Source organism: Aptenodytes patagonicus, chromosome 5, assembly GCF_965638725.1.
Source record: "Aptenodytes patagonicus chromosome 5, bAptPat1.pri.cur, whole genome shotgun sequence".
In the NCBI taxonomy this organism is placed as follows: domain Eukaryota; kingdom Metazoa; phylum Chordata; class Aves; order Sphenisciformes; family Spheniscidae; genus Aptenodytes; species Aptenodytes patagonicus.
In genome coordinates this window covers 30,394,188-30,415,618 of record NC_134953.1, presented here as the reverse complement: position 1 = coordinate 30,415,618, position 21,431 = coordinate 30,394,188, and the positions used below count along the sequence as shown (strand labels likewise).

The window sequence follows — 21,431 nt, the reverse complement described above, 5'->3', positions numbered from 1 at the left end:
ACATAAGGAAGGTTTTCCTGGTACTGACTCGCCACGTATTGCTTATCATCACCATTTTACATTAGCTTTAAACTTCTGCCTCTCCAGCTCCAGCCCTTGACCACTCACTCCTATCCCAAAAAATGTTCTCTTCCTTGCTCAAGTACTCAGACTGTTCTTACATGACAGGAATCACCAGATGGATGCAGGTCAAAATTAACTACTAATTTTCCATATACATTTCAACCCAATGAATAGCCTAGTTCAGCTCAGTCTGTGTGCCCCAGAGATGCTTTATGATTGCAGACTTGTGCCTCCACATTCGTGAAACCTCAGTATACATCTTTACCTTAGGTTTTGACTAACTTGGAAAGAAAAGAGCAGATTAAGAAAAACCCACAAAACAGTGGTGTAGCACACTCCTTTCACCAAATGCAGGGGAGAGAAAGAACCCTGACACCCAGCTGCTAAGCACTCCGGCACAGACATATGAACGTGCCTTTCTAAAGCCTGCAAGGTGAATCAATCTTTAATAACTTACAAAGGCCCCTAATTAGAGGTTTGAAAATGTTTCATGTCCCCGTTAAGCCCCACTAGTAGAGAATGGTCAAAGATCAATTTAGTATCTGCAAGCATGCAGAAGGCGAGAATTGCAGTTATGCCACCTTTGAGTTAGATTGTCTAGAGTATGCTCAATAGGGAAGGTATTCACGTTGAATTTCCGAGAAAGGAAAAACTAATTGATTTGTCATACTACTTCATTTGGAATTACACAACCTATACAAAAGACTAAATTCCCTCGGGTAGAATTGACAGTGCTCCTCAGTTACCATCTTACAGGCTCTCTGCCTTCCTCAACAGCTTGTGAACATCTGCTGTTTGGTTTGTAGCTGTTGCAAGTTTTAGAACATGGCAGGATAAAACAAAGTGTCAAGGTGTGCTGGGTACCTGATAAAAAAATCCAGACCCTTCCCAGACTTTTAAAAATAAACAAATAAAGCAAGCCTATAAACCACCACCAAGAAAAAAACCACACCCCCACACTCTAGAGAACTGTGCAAGCACCAACACTGTGAAATCTTTCTAAAGATTACTTGGCCCTCAAATTACCAATGGAACTTCTATGCTAAGGAAGAAATACCGATATAGAGCTTACTTTGAAGTAGGCAAAAAGGAATAAATATTGCCAATGGGAAAGACAAAAGCTATGTCTAAAATCAAAAGGGTACTTCATGATACTCAGCATCTGACAGGTCATAAAATCATATTTACATACAGGATGGTTTTTACATACTTTTCCTTTCTCTTGCGGTTTCTAAAGGCCTACTTGCAGGGTATCAGAAAAACTTCCCTAGCCCTACTGCCTAGGCTCTTGTTAAGACAGCGCAGCATGCAGCTGGCCCTCACTGATGCAAGGGTGCCCTGTGACACTGGAGCGGGCTCGGGTGCTGCCCCCCGGCACCACAGCTCCTTCGCTGCAAAGTCACTTCCAGTAGACCCCATCCTGTAGACCGATACCTTTGTCCCACTGGTTTCTAATCACACAACAGATCCCAGCTTCACTTTAAACTGAAGCAGAAACAGCTATTGAAACAAGTCCATCATTTTAAGGTTTTCCAGATACCTCTATTAAAATACAAGAGCTAGAAGGCAACAAAATACAAAAATGGAACCCACCAACACACACACAAATATCTAACTATATATACATATTTTAACAAATCCAGTACTATGGTAATACGATCTACGAGGAGATAAGATTTTAAGTGCATCCTTTGCTATAAACTAGTTTGAAAAACACTGGGTTGATCAACTGTATCTTGATTACTTAAAAGTACAGAAAAGGAAAGGTTAACCTTCATCAGCCTGCCTGTCACAAATACCTCCCAGCCCTGATTAATGGGCAACCTTGATAAATCTATAGTCTATAACATTAGTCTCCTGCTTAAAAGCCAGCTCTGAAGATAGCTCATGAGTACGATGCACAATGATTACAGACAACAATAATTCGACATCTGTTCTCTACTGCACAAGTCCAACCCACGATGATTAATGTCACAGGAATGTGCAGTGAGAATAAAATATTAATCTTTATTAAAGGATGCTCAGGAGGCATTATCAACTTATGAGCATCCAAGCAAAGACATCAAATGAAACACTGACACAGGAACTATGCTGAAGCTAAATACACACAATAAATTTTTGTCAATTTAAAAACATTTCATTTGGAGGGACACTGACAAATGCATTTCTTTATTTTATGGTTCATTTAGTTGATGTGGCCAAAAAAATAAAACCTATGCTTAGTAACCTCGCTTCCGCTACACAGCATGGAGACAAAGATTGTAATTTTAGTCAATTAAACAATAAGAACTCTTATAAGTGCTATATGCTGTCTACTCATATTTAATAGACTAACAATTTCCTAATGGAGAAATCACTAGATTTCCTAACTATTTAAGAATACAGCGGCTACACAACTCACTTGGTAATTAGCTGGAAGTCATTTTGTAAAACAAAGCAACAGAGAATACAAACAACTCTATGGGACAAAACAAATCAGATAAATCACTATTTACATAAAACCAAAATTTTGAAGTTTGCAAAGATAAGACACTTCATTTAGAATCATAGAATCATAGAATCACTGAGGTTGGAAAAGACCTCTAAGATCATCAAGTCCAACCGTCAACCCAACACCACCATGCCCACTAAACCATGTCCCTAAGCGCCTCATCTACACGTCTTCTAAATACCTCCAGGGATGGGGACTCAACCACTTCCCTGGGCAGCCTGGTCCAATGTTTAACCACTCTTTCAGTAAAGAAATTTTTCCTCACGTCCAATCTAAACCTCCCCTGGTGCAACTTGAGGCCATTTCCTCTCGTCCTATCGCTTGTTACTTGGGAGAAGAGACCCACACCCACCTCGCTACAACCTCCTTTCAGGTAGTTGTAGAGAGCGATGAGGTCTCCCCTCAGCCTCCTTTTCTCCAGGCTAAACAACCCCAGTTCCCTCAGCCGCTCCTCATAAGACTTGATCTCCAGACCCCTCACCAGCTTCGTTGCCCTTCTCTGGACACGCTCCAGCACCTCAACGTCCTTCTTGTAGTGAGGGGCCCGAAACTGAACACAGTATTCAAGGTGCGGCCTCACCAGTGCCGAGTACAGGGGCACGATCACTTCCCTACTCCTGCTGGCCACACTAGTTCTGATACAGGCCAGGATGCCATTGGCCTTCTTGGCCACCTGGGCACACTGCCGGCTCATGTTCAGCCAGCTGTCGACCAACACCCCCAGGTCCTTTTCCGCCAGGCAGCTTTCCAGCCACTCTTCCCCAAGCCTGTAGCGCTGCATGGGGTTGTTGTGGCTAAAGTGCAGGACCCAGCACTTGGCCTTGTTGAACCTCATACAATTGGTCTGGGCCCATCGATGCAGCCTGTCCAGGTCCCCATGCAGAGCCTTCCTACCCTCGAGCAGATCAACACTCCCGCCCAACTTGGTGTCGTCTGCAAACTTACTGAGGGTGCACTCGATCCCCTCACCCAGATCATCGATAAAGATATTGAACAAGACCAGCCCCAAAACTGAGCCCTGGGGAACACCGCTCGTGACCAGCCGCCAACTGGATGTAACTCCATTCACCACAACTCTCTGGGCCCGGCCGTCCAGCCAGTTTTTGACCCAGCGCAGAGTACACCTGTCTAAGCTGTGAGCCGCCAGCTTCTCTAGGAGAATGCTGTGGGAGACGGTGTCAAAGGCCTTGCTGAAGTCCAGGTAGACCACATCCACAGCCTTTCCCTCATCCACTAGGCGGGTCACCTAAATTTATTATTTAAATACCAACCATAAGTACTTACACACTTGGAACTGAAAACATGCTTCAGGTTATTATTAAAAATGAGTGTGGAACAGTTTTAATTCATACTTATATTTGGACATACTCTTACAGAAGATTTTTACAACATAGAATTGTTTCAGGTGCTAATCTAAAGAAACGCTTCCTCTTTTTCAGGGTTTGGAGGGGAGAGGGACATGAGAGGAAGAAGAGATGCAGGGTTGGTCTCAATCAAAAGTTTGCTGCTTTACACAGACAAAAAAGATTTTGGATGCACCGGTTTTTTGTATGCATAATTTGCAATCTATGCAAATTATTGTGGTAGGGGTAATGAGTGTTACTTACTTATACATGCATTTACTTCTATATGGTCATAAATATTTTTGTATAATTATTATATATTCATATTTATGTTATGTTTAGATACATGCATAAAATATTATGGCATATACAAGAACATATTGATATACTTATGTCCTCACTGAGCAAGATGTATACGTATTTGTCTAAACTAGCACGTTTAAGGCTCCATTCCAAGCCTCAAAATCAAGTAACTTGCTAAATCAGGATGTTAATCACTGACAATTTAAAATGCTTTACTGCATGCAAAAAGCTGCATCCCAGTTAGCACAGATGAACACTGGGGTGTTCAAAGACCCTATGCAAAGGCCCAATAATTGTCTTCTCTACAAAAATCAGGGAGTGGGACAGAGTCAAATGAACTCCTCCAAAGCACAGACTGCCAATCTCCTTGTTCACAACTATCCTTTATCCTGCTGATATCACTACCTGGGCAATATATACACGCAAAAATGAGATAAATCATCCATAGAGAGTATGGGAAAACATGGCAGTTCAGCTCTTGAAAAAACTCCTAAAAAGGGCACACTCTTAAGATCATCGCTGAGATTCAGCCCTTGAAAATAGTTGTCTATTTTCTTCAGATTTCATACAGACCACTGAACCATCCATCACTCAACATCGCTCTTCAAGCACAGTGCTTTAGCAAACTATTTCATACACCCACCCCTCTCACCCCAAAAATCCTTCAAGCTTCACAAGTTCAAGTATTTTGAATTTTAATTCCTCTGGAGACACAAATAAATCTTCCTTGACCTCCCAAAGCACAGAATTAGAGCATTTTTCTACAAGAGAAATACACTGATGAAATGCTGTTTGATTTTCTGTACATTTTACAGCTTTCCATCAATTCCACAATCCTGCACTGCATATTGCTTTTAGAAAAGAAAATCTCATTTCTGCAATATGATACAGGATTAGTTGGATACTTACATGAAAGTACTGCCTATCAGTTAAAAATTATTGAATCAATGAGGAGGAGGAGAGGCAGTCGAACTACGTTTTAGCAGTAAGAACTCAAACCCATAGAGTAAGGGGGGGAAAAAAATAATCTAAATTTAGCAAAGGCTGTGGCTACGGGTTTAATTTATTTTCAAGTGAATTTTAGTGATTATGAAAGGTTCCCAGCACAACCGGCTCTCCAGACACAAGCTTTATAGAGAACTACCAGTGGCAAGAGAAGCTTTTAAGATAACGCTTCGTTTATCGACACACAAAAAAAATACATACATATATGAGGTCACATATAACCATACAGAAGGGAGGGCAGCACAGAGGTGTGTATGCTAATAGAGCCCATGGGAAGCAACACAGCCCCATCATTGCTGCACCAAACTCTGCGAGTCCTCCTTAGCGCCAGGCTCCATCCTCTCATGCACAGCACTGCTCCAGTACAGCTGAGCTGCAGTGGGGTGAAATGAGTGTCCCGTGCAGTCAGATTGTGCCACACACGCCAAGTTGGGCAGCGCTAGCAGCATACGTGCCTTTAATCTCCATTGCAACTCAACTGAAGCACGTTAGAGTTAAGACATTCTTAACAGCCAGTGACATGAAAACCCCTGGTTAGGAGCCTCCTGATAAGATCCAAAACCCATTAAGTAGTACTGTTCTGTCAACAAAACTGGACTGAGTTCAGATTAATGACCCTGCTATTAAAACCGATTCATGTAATTTCTCAGGAGCTCTACAAGAAAATAATGTTGGACTATACCATTCGCTGCAACCCAAACGGCTGAATTTGAGAGTTAGGTTTAACAAACAAACCAGCCATGCAGAGTTTGTCCTTCCACCTCTGAAAATGAAATTGGTTGAGTAAGGGAAGTCAAAGATTAATATAGTAAATACACGATGTGCCCCTATAGCCTTCTTTAGAAGTGCTTTTTATAGTCATAATTCTTGTTTCATCCGAGTTATCTCAATTTCCTCCTATCCAAGACAGTCAAGTATAACACCTTGTATTACTGGCTTCTGCCCCAAAGACGTTGCAACCTAAAAGTAGCCATGAGAAGGAAAAATTACTACACAGACAGTGAGCTAAGAATTAATGAAGGAAAGGAGTAAGTAACATTGATGTATGTATCTGAAAAAGCAAACATTAAAATGGTCTCAGAGAGACCAGTACCATTGTACCCAAGCCCCAGCAACTCCAGCTGCATTCCTGCTTTTTGTTCTTGCAAACTGTGCAATTCGGAACCAAATCATTTGATGTGGCTCATAAGGGCTGAATAATTTCAAAAGAAGATCTCAAAAGCAAAGATGAAGTTGAACTGCATTTGGACTTGCTGGTGCAGTACGTGGTGACGTGGCTGGTAGACTTTGTTTTTCAGATTTATTCTTACTTCATCACCATCCACAACTGCAGGAAGTAAATTTACTACATGTGTTGTGTGTTGTTGCTCAGGTGAGACTGTAACTCTACTGAGGTCTTCTTTACGGAAAAGCTCAATCTCTTTCTTGAAAGGTTCAGAGTCTCCAGTTTCTCTATCTTCCAGTCTTAATTCTCATTAGACCTTTTTTTTTTTTTTAAACCCAAAGTTTAAGGTTTAAACTTGCATGTAACATGTATCATGTAGACTCAATAATTTTACAGGTCCTTGTTATAAATAAAAAGTGCCATCAAAATGTAAAGCTCATTCTTTGACCATCATTCTTCATTACTACTTGTGCAAAATTAGAAAGAAAACTTCAAGTGGAAAGAAGTGGAAAGAGCAACAGTACTTAATTCCACAGTCGTCAGTACCAGATCCATGTAATACCCCACCTTCTAGCAGTGCCGCTGAACTGCACCAGGCGCAAACGCACACAGTTTTGTGACATTAAGGAGCATAATAGATTGCAGCATAGATTGTGTTGGCTTTATACTTGTTTGCTAACTGGGAAAAAAAAAGTTACTAGATCCAGCAAAAGTTACACAGCTGTGGTTAGACATTACCTGATCTAGTATAATACCTGCCAGTACAAAGCAAATCCACCAAGAACATTTTTTAAATTGGAACCAGAAAAGTTTGTTTTATCAGCACTTTGCATCACATGGTCCCAGCATTTTTATCTGACAGAAGAATCCTTTCAAATTTCCTTTATCATTGAGCCATTGCCTATTTGCTCCCTCATTAACTTCTGACAGCACATGAACACTTAGTTTAGGTTAGTTTAACCCGCAGTCATCTAGAAAAAGAATAAAATGTTTCACCTCAAATGAAGAAATCTGTAAGACAAGTGCTTGAACTTACCTTTCACTGGCCCGCTAATGTAAAAGGAGAAAATAAGAAAGCATGGATGAATGGCACACTCTAAAAGGTTTATATGTTGTTTTATTTCAGCTAGGGGACAGCTTAAAGGGAGATAATGATGCTTCAGAAAGAAAGGACATCAAAAACTTCCATTTTCTCTATAGAACTTCACTGAGCACAAAAGCTGAAATAATAGTTTTTGATAAAACATATCATAGTTAAAGTTGTAACACATGCCAATAAAACTGGATGCTTAGCAGCCTTTTAAATTAAAAATTACAAGTTTTTGCTTTCACTTCTTTATGATCTATAACCTGCAGTAAGCGTCAATTAGCATTTCCTCACTTATTTTAAATCTTCTTGTCCTTCTAACAGAACAACCTTAATTGGTTACAACCTCCACCACGTTCGGCAGCAAGGACAAACCTTGCACTAGCAGAGGTCTGGAGACAATGAATAATGCGACAATATAACGGTTGCAAAGATCCTGCTTACCATGCTGTGTGAAGAGGTCACTGTGAACTATTTCTATCAAGCAGTATAGCTTCTGGATTGTGAGCCGGCTCACAGGAACGTTTAGGATGAATTCAGTAAAGAGTTTGCTACATACAAAGGGACAAGTAAAATTATATTAATCTCTCTCCAAAATACGTAAAAAACCTCCAACAGCACAGAACAAGATAAAAAACTACATACTTTTGGACAAGCAAACTCATTTTTTTCCAGACGTAAGAGAGTTAGATAGGAATTTCAGAGAAATGTCAATCGTCTTTAATACATCTGTTTAGGTTTTTGTGTCTTTTCTTTTGCCCTCTCCCTTTTATCTGAGTTTTACACTCTTTTCCCATGTTTAATTTAAGGTTTTAGATTTCAAATCTCAGTTGTCTGTGCTACCAGCTCTTTACTTCAATCATCACATACCATTAATGGAATAATACATGACCATATAAGCCAGAAATAAAAAAAGTGATAATTCATGTTACAAGCTTTCACCTCCACCACCATCAACAAAAAAAAACCCAGAAACACATACATTTTAAGATTATAAGGTACCATCACATGCATCAGCTGAGCTCCCACATAATACAGATTTTTAAAAGTTTTCAATCCTTTTGCATCGCTTCCTAAAATCTTGGGGTTTTTTGTTTTTCCTATTAAGCCTTCACTTCTAAGTATTAGTCAATCTCAATTTAAATACACTAAGTGACAGAAAAACTGTAGTGTTTGGGGTAAAACAGGCCAAATCCTGGTATTTTTCATTTGGTATATTTTCCCAGTACTTTTGCTATCACATATCAGAATTACGATTTAGTCCAGAAACTCTACAAAGATGTACCCCCTAGGCCCATAGGAAGCATAAGTGTACATGTAAAAAAGTTTATAGTACAGGCAAGCAGAAGCTAAACACCAGGTTCCTCCAGCCATTGGAATGTTAGACTAAGATTATACTTATCTATTTTATTTCTACTTTATCTTTTTTTTCCTCATTTTGACAGACCAGAACATCGAAATAAAAACAGACAATATATAGAAGGGTTTGTGCAATCAAATTAGATTAAAAAGGGTTTTTTTCAACTTAAATGGCTTTTAATAGCATTGTGAAAGAGAAACTGATTTTTTTTTCTCTTTAAGTTAAAAGTTCTCCTGAAATACTAGTTTTGATTTGGCTTCTCTATTGTTTTCTTGTTCTAAAACACCTTCCTATTACCCCTTCTATTTACTAACAACATTCTTGTGTTTATGAGCTACTGAAATGTCAACCCAGCAATAGGGTTCACTGAACAGAGTTATTATTTACATTAAATTTATACTTGAGAGAGTGAAGCATCAAGTATATAGCTTAAGAGTTTTGATGTCAGTTGCCTGATTGATAATTCTTGCTATCTCATTACATGACTGTACTCAACAAGACTGCAAAGTTTGTCAAGACATTTGTCAAACCTTGATGCCATACACGTTACTTTAAAACCAGGCTTTTTGTGTAGCCCTAAAAATATTTGCAAGGAAAAAAAAGGTAATAAAACCAAAGTGATAAAACATCTCAGGTGATCATATTTCATTGCCTCTGTATATATTTTTTTTTTAATATATGTGTGTATCTATATATATGTGTGTGTAAAATAAAGATCTACTGAAGTTCACACTACACATTTCATTAACTCTACTCACCTAAGTTCTTTTGGATCAAATACTAATTTCACATCATTGACAATAGCTGGCAAGTATTTAAGTGCTGCCCCCTAAAAAAAAAAAAAAACAACAAATAAACAAGACTGAAATTCATATGTCTTTAAAGGTGACGCAAAGACTGAAAGAAGAGAATAACACAAGAGTAGGTTGCTTTGGATTAACTATTCTCCATGGCTTCAGCTGAACCCCTGTGGCTTGCTCTTAGCGTATTCTTTTGGAGGTAAGTTACCTAAACTGAAACTCAATGAAAACAAAACTTTTAGATTTAACAGATTTAAAGGAAGAAAGAGACATGAAAGATTAGTAAATTGGGAAAACTGACAGCTTACACCAAAATTAGAGACTTATAAGCTCCTTCCAACATGTTATAGAAACCTTTTGGTGTATCAGTACACAACGCATAAAAAAAGTTATGTTCCTCTAATCACTTTTTCCCCATCTTCTGTAGAGCTGGAGAAGCACCTTCTCGTCATCAGCCATGCTGTAGTTGTTTGGGTTTAATTTTCCCTCCACTACTTAAAAATGAAACAAAAATGAACAATTGTCATTTTTCCCTGCAGCAAATTCTTGGTAGCCACTAATGAAACTGCAGTTCTTTCTAGCTCCCCTTGAACTTGCAGTTGTCACTCCATTTCACAGTACACAATAAAAGGATTCAGAAGATACAAATGGATGTTTAGTATTTTAACTATTCGTAGTAATTTTAACTAATTTTGTCTTTCCATTTCTTAGTAACAATTAGGAGTTACTTATTTCTAGAGCAAACATTCTCTTACAGGCATCAAGAGCAAAAATCCAGCAATTAAAAATTACTGCCCAGCAATTTAATGCAATCATGCCAGAATACGCTTTGCGTTAGACAACAGTAAACAGACCTCTAGTAACACCACAGATAAAAATCACTTAGTCTACACAAACAGCAGTTTCAATCAGATTAAGTTGGGGTTTTTTTCCTTCATCTGCAAATGGATTTAAATGCCTTATTTCAAATAACAGATTGAACCCCTAAGAAACCCTAAGGCAAAAGTCTTTGGTTCTAATCTTAACCTTATTAGATCATACAACATGCACTATTTTTACTGAGGTTCCTCAAGTTCTTGTGTCTACTGAGCACCAGACTAGAAAAAAACACACAATAATTCAAATATAAACCACAACAGCCCGACTTATTTCACTTACCATTGCATTTTATGGTAATATCCAACGGTTTGATTACAGATGTATTTTTGCCCCAAAAGGGGGAACGATTCATTCCCCATACAAGGCGTTTCTGTTTGTGGGTTTAATGCTTAGAATTTGCAGCTTCCATCAACAACGGCACCATGTGCTTACTATCCTTTTGAATTACAAGGAAGATGAGCCCTTATACTTTTCTTTTTTAATCAATTATTTTCTAGTCTGAAGCCCATGATGTGACAAGTAGTTATACTATACAACTCCACGGTCAGAGGAATTCAAGAGACAGAAAACTCCTCTTTAGCAGTAGTGGTTAATAGCAGGAAGAGGCACAGGGAAACAGACTCAAGGAGTATTGCCTCGTAGGTACATATAAAACCACTTGTCTATTTTTAAACAACTACACTTTTCTGCCACAACCCTAGTAATTTTAAAATCAAATTCCACTGTTCTTGAATACATGAGGTCAATTGTTTGATTACAGTCACAAAGGACATCTCAGTCCAAGTTGTTAAGCAAAAAAGGGGAAAAAAAAAAGTTTAGAATCCACTACCAATCAAATACTTTGTCTTTCCAGCTAAAAATACAAGTACCATTAATGATTAATACGTACTATTTTAGAGCAAAGTTCAGGTATATTATACAGTATAATTATTTTAATTAAATCATTTGCATATCTTTAGATAAGATTAGCAGAGGTATCAGCAATACAAAATATGTCTTTTCTTGAATAATGTATGAAGCAGTTATTAATTTACATAGTTCTCAATAAAAATGCAGATTAAAGTGATTTTGTTTAGATGGTTTAAGAAAGCATATATCCATGTCCAAAACCATACACAAAAGCACAAATTCAGGCAATTCTTTTCTCTAGATTATAAAGCACTATTGGATTCTTCAGGAATTTATAAGCTTTGCTATTCCAGCATGTACACAAGTGGCTGCAAGTGAGCACTGAATATGGCCCTGGAAACGTCACCCATCCTGGAGAAAAACACTAGGCTACAGCAGCTGAACAAGTTTCTAGTTAAAATATTACATTATTAAAACTTAAGCACACACTACACTCATCTTCAAATCAGCTCGTATATTCTTCTATAAGGTGAATACACAAATTTCTTTTTCACTGAATATTCATTATTACAGAAATATTGCCAACACAGCAAACAAAATGTATAAGGTGAGACTGTTAGAGCACATGTTCAATTCTATTCTCAAATTCAGTCTATCAACTAGTATTGAGTAAATACTCAATGTTTCCCACCAATATTTGCTCAAATAAAAGAAAAAGGTGTATTTCCACAGTGTTGATACTATTTGGTGTTTGTTATTCATTAAAAAAAAAGTTGTGATTTCTTCACCTGCTGAAGCATTCCCAGAAACAGCGGGGGGGGGGGGGGGGCTAGTTTTGAATTCAAAAGCCACTAACAGTCTGTGCTTCTACAGAATGAACTCTTCAGAAGAGAAAGAAACCTGTCAAATAACTTGAAATAACCAGCGTGGGGTTTGCCAACGCTTGCTGACCACTTTTAAAAGAGCAAAAACCAAACATGTCAGTAGGTTAGATGCAAATTTCAGTGTTCCAGTTTTTATTCATAGTCCATTTAAACTGTCAAGCTTGATCATCAAACATTTCCACGTATGCTTAAAGGACTACTTACATGCTCAGAAATCAAGCTCATAACTGTAATTATGCAAATAGTCCCATTATGTACACGCTTATGTGTTTTGATGGATGAGGACTCTAATGACCAGTTATAAACAGCAGCCATCGCTGTGTTTTTATTTGCTTATCATTCAAATGCATGTAGCAATAAATGTTTAGTAACACATACTAAAAAAGCTTGCATTTTACATCTTGAATTAAAATGTCACGCTGCGCTAGCACAATCATTAAAATTAACACTTTAATGACCTAAATGAAGTACTATCAGTTAAAACTATTTACAACATCAATTTAAAGTCTGTAGTTACCACAATTATCAGCAACTTAGGTTCTACTTTATGGACAAACCAATTGAAGTTTAATATCTTAAAATTTAAAGAAAATTGTGGAAGTGTATTTCCCAATTTCCAATCTCAACTGACTCAACTATATGACAGACAGTATGATCAGACAAGTAGGCTCTGCAGCCCCATGATTAAATCTGTATCTGTGTAATCCAAAGGTCTACTAAAATAACTTTTTGTTGATATTAACTCTTGCAAAAGAGCAGCTCTCACTGTAGATTTTACTTTGTTAGAAGCTGCAGCTGAAAGTAGATCTTTTGTTAGCAGTAGCACAACTGCAATGCTGGTTATTCCCAGGATACTGAATACGTAAGTGAAGAATATTAAATTCAGCAGATAAAAAAACCTGTTCTCATCTTTTCATATAACATCAGGAAAAAACAAATAAGCAATCTGTTCTGGGTTTGTTTTTTTTCCGTTGAAATAAATTAAATTAGATTACTTTCCACTCTTGATCAACACTGGACAAAGGCTGAAATTCCTCATCTCTGCAAGAAGTACATGGCAAACTAAATCAAAATCTTAATTTCATAGTTACGCAGTGATGCCTAAGACACTTGAAAATTCAAAAACAGCATTAGAGAAAACACAATAATGAAAAACCTTAATTCTCTGATTTTTAATCAAACAGGTTTTTGCAATAATTGCCATGTGATCACATTAGATACACATACAAAGCTGGAAATATTAGTCTCACATACTTAGGCAATAATTATACATAGTTCCAAGCTGGGCTGCAATAAAAATTTTACTGCCCAAAAGGGTTTCTCTCTTTGTAGAAAACAAGTGACAAATTATTACTACCCTTATCAAGTTACACAATCATTCATTTTAAGTACTACAAAGCACACAAATAAACTAGCAAAGGGGAAGAATAAAAAGGAGAGAAAGCAGAAACAAGACAGTGCATCACATGAATAATGGATATATTTTCCCTGGTACTGAGTTAAACTTCCTTGTACACTCACTGTTATATTGACTGTCAGGGTATTACTGGCATTTTTTTTTCCCTGGGATGTGATTCACACGCGAGTCAAGGATTGGCATGACGTCAACAAGCTCATGTCAGCCTGCTAGCTAACTCAAAGTACCTTTCAACATTATGTCTCATCCCTTACTTCTCCCTCTCCCCACCACACACAACCATACACACAGCTGTGCACTTACACAAATATGTGTTAATTTCCCCTTTATGAATATCATGTCTATGTATAAAAGGTATTATACCACAGCCAAAGTACACACATATGAAAAGAACCATTAACTGACACTTATTACATGAACCAGCTGCCAATACAACCTATTGAACTGCTAAGTCGAAGAGTGTAGTGCTTCAAGGATACCCTTCTGAACTATAAAAAAGGCAATTAAGTATGCCAAGAAATAAAACTAAGTGAAAATAATAAGGTCAAGAAAAGTCAAAGCTTTGCCTTAAATAGACTAAATTAAGCAATAATTGATGGTCACAGTTCTCTGCGCAGCCAATACACAGGACAAAATTCCTAGGTTTTATCGTTCCACAGAGTAATTGCAACTTATTCCTTAAATCATCACAACCACCTCTCTATCTAGAGCAGTCATCCTTTGCAACCTTTATGATAAATTCATTGATGTGCTTATAATGACTTAACAGCTAATTGTATTTTCCTAAACTTCTTCAGAGCTAGCAGCTAAATAATGCAGGGTTTTTTTCATGTTGAAGAAACAAATTCAGTGATGGCCTGTATCAAAGATTAGTTGGGGGAAAAAAACATCAGACATGGTAAGAAGGCCAGAATAAACAAGACTAAGCACAATGGAGGCATTATTTCTACCAGTGGTCCCTCTGAAGATCAGTGAAGGGTCCACTGCAGTGCCCAAGCTGCCACGGCTCTTTTTTGTCTTTCCAGACAGGTTTAATGAGACAGGAATGGGTAAGGAATGGGACCTACCAAGAGAAAAACTAGCACATTCCTCAGATCTAAAGGTTCAAGGAGTTTCTATGACTAAAAATTTATCTTAAGCCAGCAATTTAGAAAACACTTTATTCTGAAAGGAACTTTTTCTGCAATTTTTTTTTGGGGGGAAAAAAAAACAAACCCCAAAAACCTGTTTGAGCACTTCGACACTTGTATATATAAACTGTGTAAAAATAAGAGTAAGCTTCATTTATTGTTTGGAACAAAACCCCAAACAAAAACCCCAACCCCTAATATTACCTGGAGGAGCTGCCTTATAGAAAAGTTCCTGAGTTTTTCATTTCTTCGTGAAGATAGGCACATATCAGCAGTCCTCCCAGAAAGAGGTGGGAGAACAGATACACGCCTTTTCCTCATGTCGTTAGCAAATGTTAGCACCTCAACTTTAGGTTTTGGGACTCCCACCAGGGCCCAGGCAATCTGAATCCCTCTTCACTCCTAACGGTTTCCTCTCGGACACCGTGTAAGCCTGTCCTCCGACCCCACCTCACTTAAAGCCCTCCCTAGTTTTAAGTTGGGAAAAGACAAAGACAGACTAATACTTCTCAGCGGAGTCTGTTTCTGCAAACCTTTGAGTTTGCTGGAGTTGGCTCCAGTTGTGAAAAGCAGCATTACCTTAAGCATTCGGTCACCAATGCCCAAAGTCACCTAGTCCACCTTTTGAAAATCCACTTAGGATTATCGTTTTAAACATTGCCAATCCAACATAATAGCAAGCCATGAAGAACACATCTACACAGAAGTGCATATACTCAGAAACATGTTTAAGAAGCATTACAAGATTAGTACAATTAGAGCATATTTCGTATGCCATTTGGAGATGTATCCTAAATTTCTTCTGTCTCAAAGCCATAAAGTCATGCTGCAGTCCATGTGTTCAGCAAGCACCGTTTGTAAGCATCTCTATTGCTTTGTCACATCTGGTAGCCATTAGTACATCTGAAGGTTTGTGGAATAAGAAAACTTATACTCTCTTAACACAAAAATTTTATTTTACCACAACTGAACTAACACCCTGATATATTAAAACAAAGCTACACTAAAATGGGGACCAAAAATATGGCACTATATTGCATCATAGCATCCTTCTACCACTCGATAGAAGACAAATTGTCTACACAAACACTTCTTTGTCATATGAAAACATACTAAACTAAGATAGGGTAGCCTTGCTAAGTAGCTTAAAGTAATTTCTGATATAATTTTGGATAACAGATAAAAACAATGGGAGTTTTATTAATTTACTTTTGTTTATTACACAGTTGAGAGTATTGAGCAATCTTTTCATTAATACAAAACAAATTACTACTGTGATAACAACACTGGTCACTGGTAAAAGAAAACAAAGCAGTACAGAGTACAGCAAAGCAGTCTTGCAACAACAGAAAATTCTAACTTTTATCCCATTCCTGTGTTTATACTGACAAAGAATGTCAAAAAACAGTAACAAAAGCTTCTTTGCAGTAGCTGTTTAAGAAATTGCAATACTAACTTAAGGTTGTCATTAGATTAAACAAATATTTGCAAAGTATTAAACAAACTGTATTCTGAATAGTATACTACAGGTTTTGTCTAGGATTTAAGTTCATTTCTTTGTACTACATAAAAGCAAAAATACCTCATTTTAAAATGTCATTTTCTGAAGTCATTCATTTCAAACAGCCCACCTAGTCTCAAAATCAAGCATAAAATCTCTTTGCCAAATATAGTATATTCTTATGAACTCTTTTGTTTGATGAAGCAATAGATTTGTTTTATCTGACTCAATTTGTACATTATTTTAATGTTAATTTTCATCTTTTGTGTCATTCAACACGAAGCACCTACCTTCTACACAAGCATTATCCTGGATGCCTTCTATTAAACTCAACGACCCAGCCAAATTAAGCCCAGTCAGCAGCTGGATGAAACAATTTCCAGGAATGCCTAAACAATATTTTTGAATTGTCCCAGTCTGCAGCAGTCATCATTCCAAATGATGGAACTAGTGCCTCTGGCACAAAGTTCAGTGTAAAACGGCACAAAGCGTTATCACAAGTAAAGTGGCGTTGCGCTTTTCTAGAGATTATTGTATTTGTTGCCAGTGTAACAACACACTTTCCCATACAGGTTCTAAGAGACACAGAAACCTCAGTCCATGGTTGCATTTTGTAACTCAACTAACTTTAAGTAATGGTGATAAATTATTCAACCTGTTGGAAAAGCCCTGCAGAGTAATGCAGTCCCTTTTGTTTTCTTCCTAGGTACCTCAGCAGCTCGTAGTGTATTTCCCTGTCTTCATTTAAATACTTTTCTGTGGCTTTAGCAATAAATGCTTAATATTAGAGTAGGAAAAAGAATGGTATGGATACTGAGAAATATGCATCATGTGTTGAAAGTTACAAGGATTATTAAAAAACCACACACGCAAGAGAATTTGCATTAGTGAGATGTTATCATCTTCCCTCCCAGCTCTCTGTGGTCACATTTCAGGATAATTTTATATACACACCTACTTTATCAAGATCATTTAAAGCACAGAGAACTAACTCAGCTAACAACCTATCTTTTTTCAGTCATCCTAAACAGCAGTACAAAGTCACACATAACAGCAAACATTAGAGCAAACTGCAAGAACCCTGCTGAGAATAGTTCAGCTCCCTCATACAAACACAGCCCAAATCAGACAGTCCTCATAAATTTGATGCAGCTGGCTCAACTGCCCTTGTTTCAAAGAGATGCAAGAATAAATTACTAGGAAACATTTGCATTTTTATCTAAACTTGAAACGTCATGCTAGGCTTCAGCTAAACTCACGCTTAAACAGTAAAAGGTTAAGGAAATAATTATCATGCACCAATTAGCAGAAAATAGGAATAAAACCAGGAAAGCTCACTACACTTGCAACCATTAAAAATATGTGCACGTACCAAATGCTGCACACCTTATTTAATCAAGTAATTCTTAAATCAAACTGATACTTGAAAAAACAAAGTTTAATCTCTCTACTTCTCAAACTATTACTGCAGCCTACTACCATTCATCATGCAAGAAAAATTTTTGTTAGTAAGAGGATGACCAAAACGTCTGTCAGCTCAAATCACTGTTTGAATTGCCCTCTCTAGTTTGGACAACTGCACACCTTAAAAAAATCAAGCGTAAAAGGCAGCCTCTGAATGCCTGCCTCCACTGCAGTCAACACTGACACACAAAAAAGCCTCGTAACAATTATATTTAGTTAACTAACTTTAAAAAAAAAAACAAACTCTGCATTGTTTTGAACACTGTAATTTATACCATACCAGCTTCTCAAATTCAAACCTATAGGATTGACTATTGCTGCCTTCGTAGCCTAGGATGAAAGTGTTTTTTATTCATTCTTATACCTTAACATTTTGATTGCAACATATTTGAGTCCACTAAGAGGTATAAATGCTAGTGAAGCTCTGCTCAAATCGTGTTCCAAGAATATATGGATTTTTACCTATTTATTGTAAAAATACATAGCTGAAGCACTACAACTCAAATTTAAAATAACCTTTTAATAATGTTTTTAGATTGTTATTATTTTGCAATACCAAAAGCTCATGAAAGGAAACAGACCTTTACACTGAAAAAAAAAATACAGTTTTTTTCCACGCATACGCTAAGCCAGCCACTACAAATATACACGTCAAGGACTAGGTGACCAGTTCTTCAGCCACAAAGTGACCATTAACTGCACCGACACAGTGGGCAACAGACTGGAGACAGCACTGGAGTTACCTTCAGAGCCCCCTCCTCTGAGCAACACCACATCTGAAGCAGTGAAGGAGGGACAGCTGACACAGATACGCCTCTTCCTAACTCCAGGCCAACTCAAGGCTTCTTGGAGGACCCCGTGCAAAAGATCAGGTCAATGCCCTTCCCAGCCATGAGACTAGGAGTCAAAGCATCCTCAGTAATGCAAAGCATGATTTTGGTGCAGCAGAGGATTTTGCAGACAGACAGGGCTTTTGCTCTTTTTTTTGTTGTTTTTTTTTTTCTTTGCAAGTCTTGAGAAAAAATTAATCAATGCTGTGTACAGTTATACCTACTTGCAGTCAACAAAACTGCTAAATGCCACTTTTAACATGCCCTCCACAGAAATACTCTCGATTTTGTTTCCTTAAAGGCTGAAACTTAAGCCAGGTTTGCAAAGCAGCCACATATACAAATTCTCTCCTACCCTAAGAAATTTTGAATAGCCATAATCCTAAAAGTCTCTTTTAGTGCTCTACAACCTTAAATCCTTGTACAATTCATACAGTTTTCTTTTGAGGAAATTTTTTTTTTAAATGTACCCAAAGCCTTGAAAATTTTAAATTAAAAAAGGGACAATTTAAATGCAAAATATTAAGTAACTGAAGACCTGAGCTACAGTCAGAAACAGCTCATCAGCTTTCACAAGGACATAAATATTTGAATAGATAAAGAGTAATTCCTGCTAAGAACGTAAGACTGCAGTCATTCATTCTCCCCTGCAGTGTCAGCTTGAAGGCTACTCTCTCAACAGATAGGCTGGGGAGAAAAAAAAAAATTCCGTACAACCAGCCCAAAGAGAAAAGTTGCGAACATTTCAGAAAAACTTTGCAGTGGCAGTTCTGCTTCATGTTGATAAACTATCAAGACAGATTACAATTTTTGCAAGGAGAAATATAAATATTCAAATGTGTGAATTAAGCATCTGTCTCTCTTAATGTGAAGCACCTTAATTTTCTATGTAGGTCTTTTCAACTTCTTATCTCTCCAGACTTATTTTGTGTACACTTATTTAGCTTCCCCAATATATATTAAAAACAGTAAAAAAAGCCTGAAACTGCTACAGCTAGATTTGCTGATCTTAACTGCACAATGCAGGGACCTAGCAACTTACCTGATAATCTTCATTAGTTTTCTACAAAACTTCAACAGAGTATCCAACAGCACAAGAAACGCCCACTGCATCACACTAATGGTTCCTACAACCCAGCACTCATCTCCAACGGTGACCACAGGAGGTGCCATTTACAGCTGCTGTGGCCCATTCCCCTCCTGGCTCCCCCAGCATTCTTTAGAGGCTGTATCTCCATCCATCCTTTCAGAACATCTATGGACCTGTGGTCTGTAAATCTGCCTAACCTCTTTCTGGGCCTGCTGACACTGTCTGCCTCCATAACCCCTTGTGACAGCAAGCTTCAGAAATGAAAAATTTTTCTTTTACTTGTTCTAAATTAACCTCCTACTGATATCAGTGAGTGCACCTTATTTCTTGTACTGTGGGATTTGGTGCAGAAGAGTCTCACAGACCACTTATCCGCCAGGAAGGTGCACCCTTCCCAATCCTGGTTCTCTGTACCCCTGAGGGTACAGAGGTATGGAGACCAGAACAGCACCTGGCACGCAAGATGCAGATGCACCAAGAGTATCTAACAACAAAGTGACAGCCCTGCCACGTTCTCATTATCCCTCTGACTGACACCCAACACCCTGTTTGCTTCTTCGCCTGCTGCTGCACATGGAACCAATGACCCCAGGAGAGCTGTCAGTTGTGACTCCAAGGCATCTTCCCCAAACTGCAACTGACAGCTTCAAGTAGACCATCATACAGGGATTAATTTACTCTTCCTGAGATGCGCTGCCTTACGTTCATCTACCTTGAAGCTCACCTTTTAGCCCACTCAGTTTTGTGAGGTCCCTCTGACATTCCTCGTCACTAGCATGGTACTTAACTACCAACTCCAGATCACTGATAAAGATGCTGAATGAAGCCCGTAATGTTATGTCCACTTTACATGGTTACTGACACCCTCCCAGGACCCCACAGCTTTGTCAGGCAAGATTCACAGAAGCCATCCTCTCTCTCAAAAAAACCCACCCCACATTTATCCACCTATTCAATAATTTCATTCTTTGTAATAGAACCACACATTTCTAGTTACTGAAAAAACTGTAGTGCTTCAGTGGATATTTGAACATAATAAAAGCAATCTCACGAGCTGCAAAAAGTGAATACTAACAATTATGTATTCTAAGAGCTAAGTAATTAGAGTCCAAAGGAGATGAAAGCAATGACTAATGAGTGAAAGGTTGTCAAGGCTTCTGAAAGGCATCCACAAGCACACTTCTCAGACAACCCCACACCGGCTCATCTGTCAATGCTTCATCTACCAGCATACTTCATGTAGCCAAATACAGACGGTAGATGTGCTTTACCCAAGTTTGCAGAGATCTTAATGTGAAACAATACACAGACTAGGACAGACACTGCTGTAGTGTGATCTCCCTAGCCTTTGCTAGGAAGTTTGTCTTCTTTTCCTGCATCTCAGGTGAAGACAACCAAAACTATTTTTGGGGGTATTTTTATTTTTTTTTTTTTCCCCAAGGCATAAACTGTTGAAAAAGAAAAAAGCTCATATGTATCTGCCTTCCTGAAGTAGGCCTCACAAATGAGTCTCAGGAAAAGAAATCTTACATTCAGTCCTCATAATCTGAAAACACCCTATTTGTAAAACACCAGATAGCACACTCTGAGTCACTGACTCAAACTTACCAATTTCCATTCAGGATAGATGCTTTGTCAATGGAATGAAAATACAGCTTTCTTGAAACATGTAATATCCCTATTCTGTTATCAGATGATACAGTCTCAGTCTCTCTGCCTAAAATATTCGAACTCAGCAGCTTTATCCCCACTATCTATTTTTGCTGTGTG

General features: G+C 38.0%; 1 protein-coding gene across 2 annotated transcripts in view; it reads right to left on the bottom strand.

Moving 5' to 3' along the window:
* The window catches only part of DOCK1 (dedicator of cytokinesis 1), a 325,958-nt gene that overhangs the window by 232,045 nt on the left and 72,482 nt on the right, over nucleotides 1-21,431 (bottom strand). For both annotated transcript variants that reach the window (XM_076339221.1, XM_076339222.1), the window contains exons 24-25: nucleotides 9,576-9,646; nucleotides 7,902-8,008 (exon numbers count right to left, since the gene is read on the bottom strand). In XM_076339221.1, coding sequence (XP_076195336.1) covers nucleotides 7,902-8,008; nucleotides 9,576-9,646 — 178 coding nt within the window. The remainder of the gene's footprint in view (nucleotides 1-7,901; nucleotides 8,009-9,575; nucleotides 9,647-21,431) is intronic.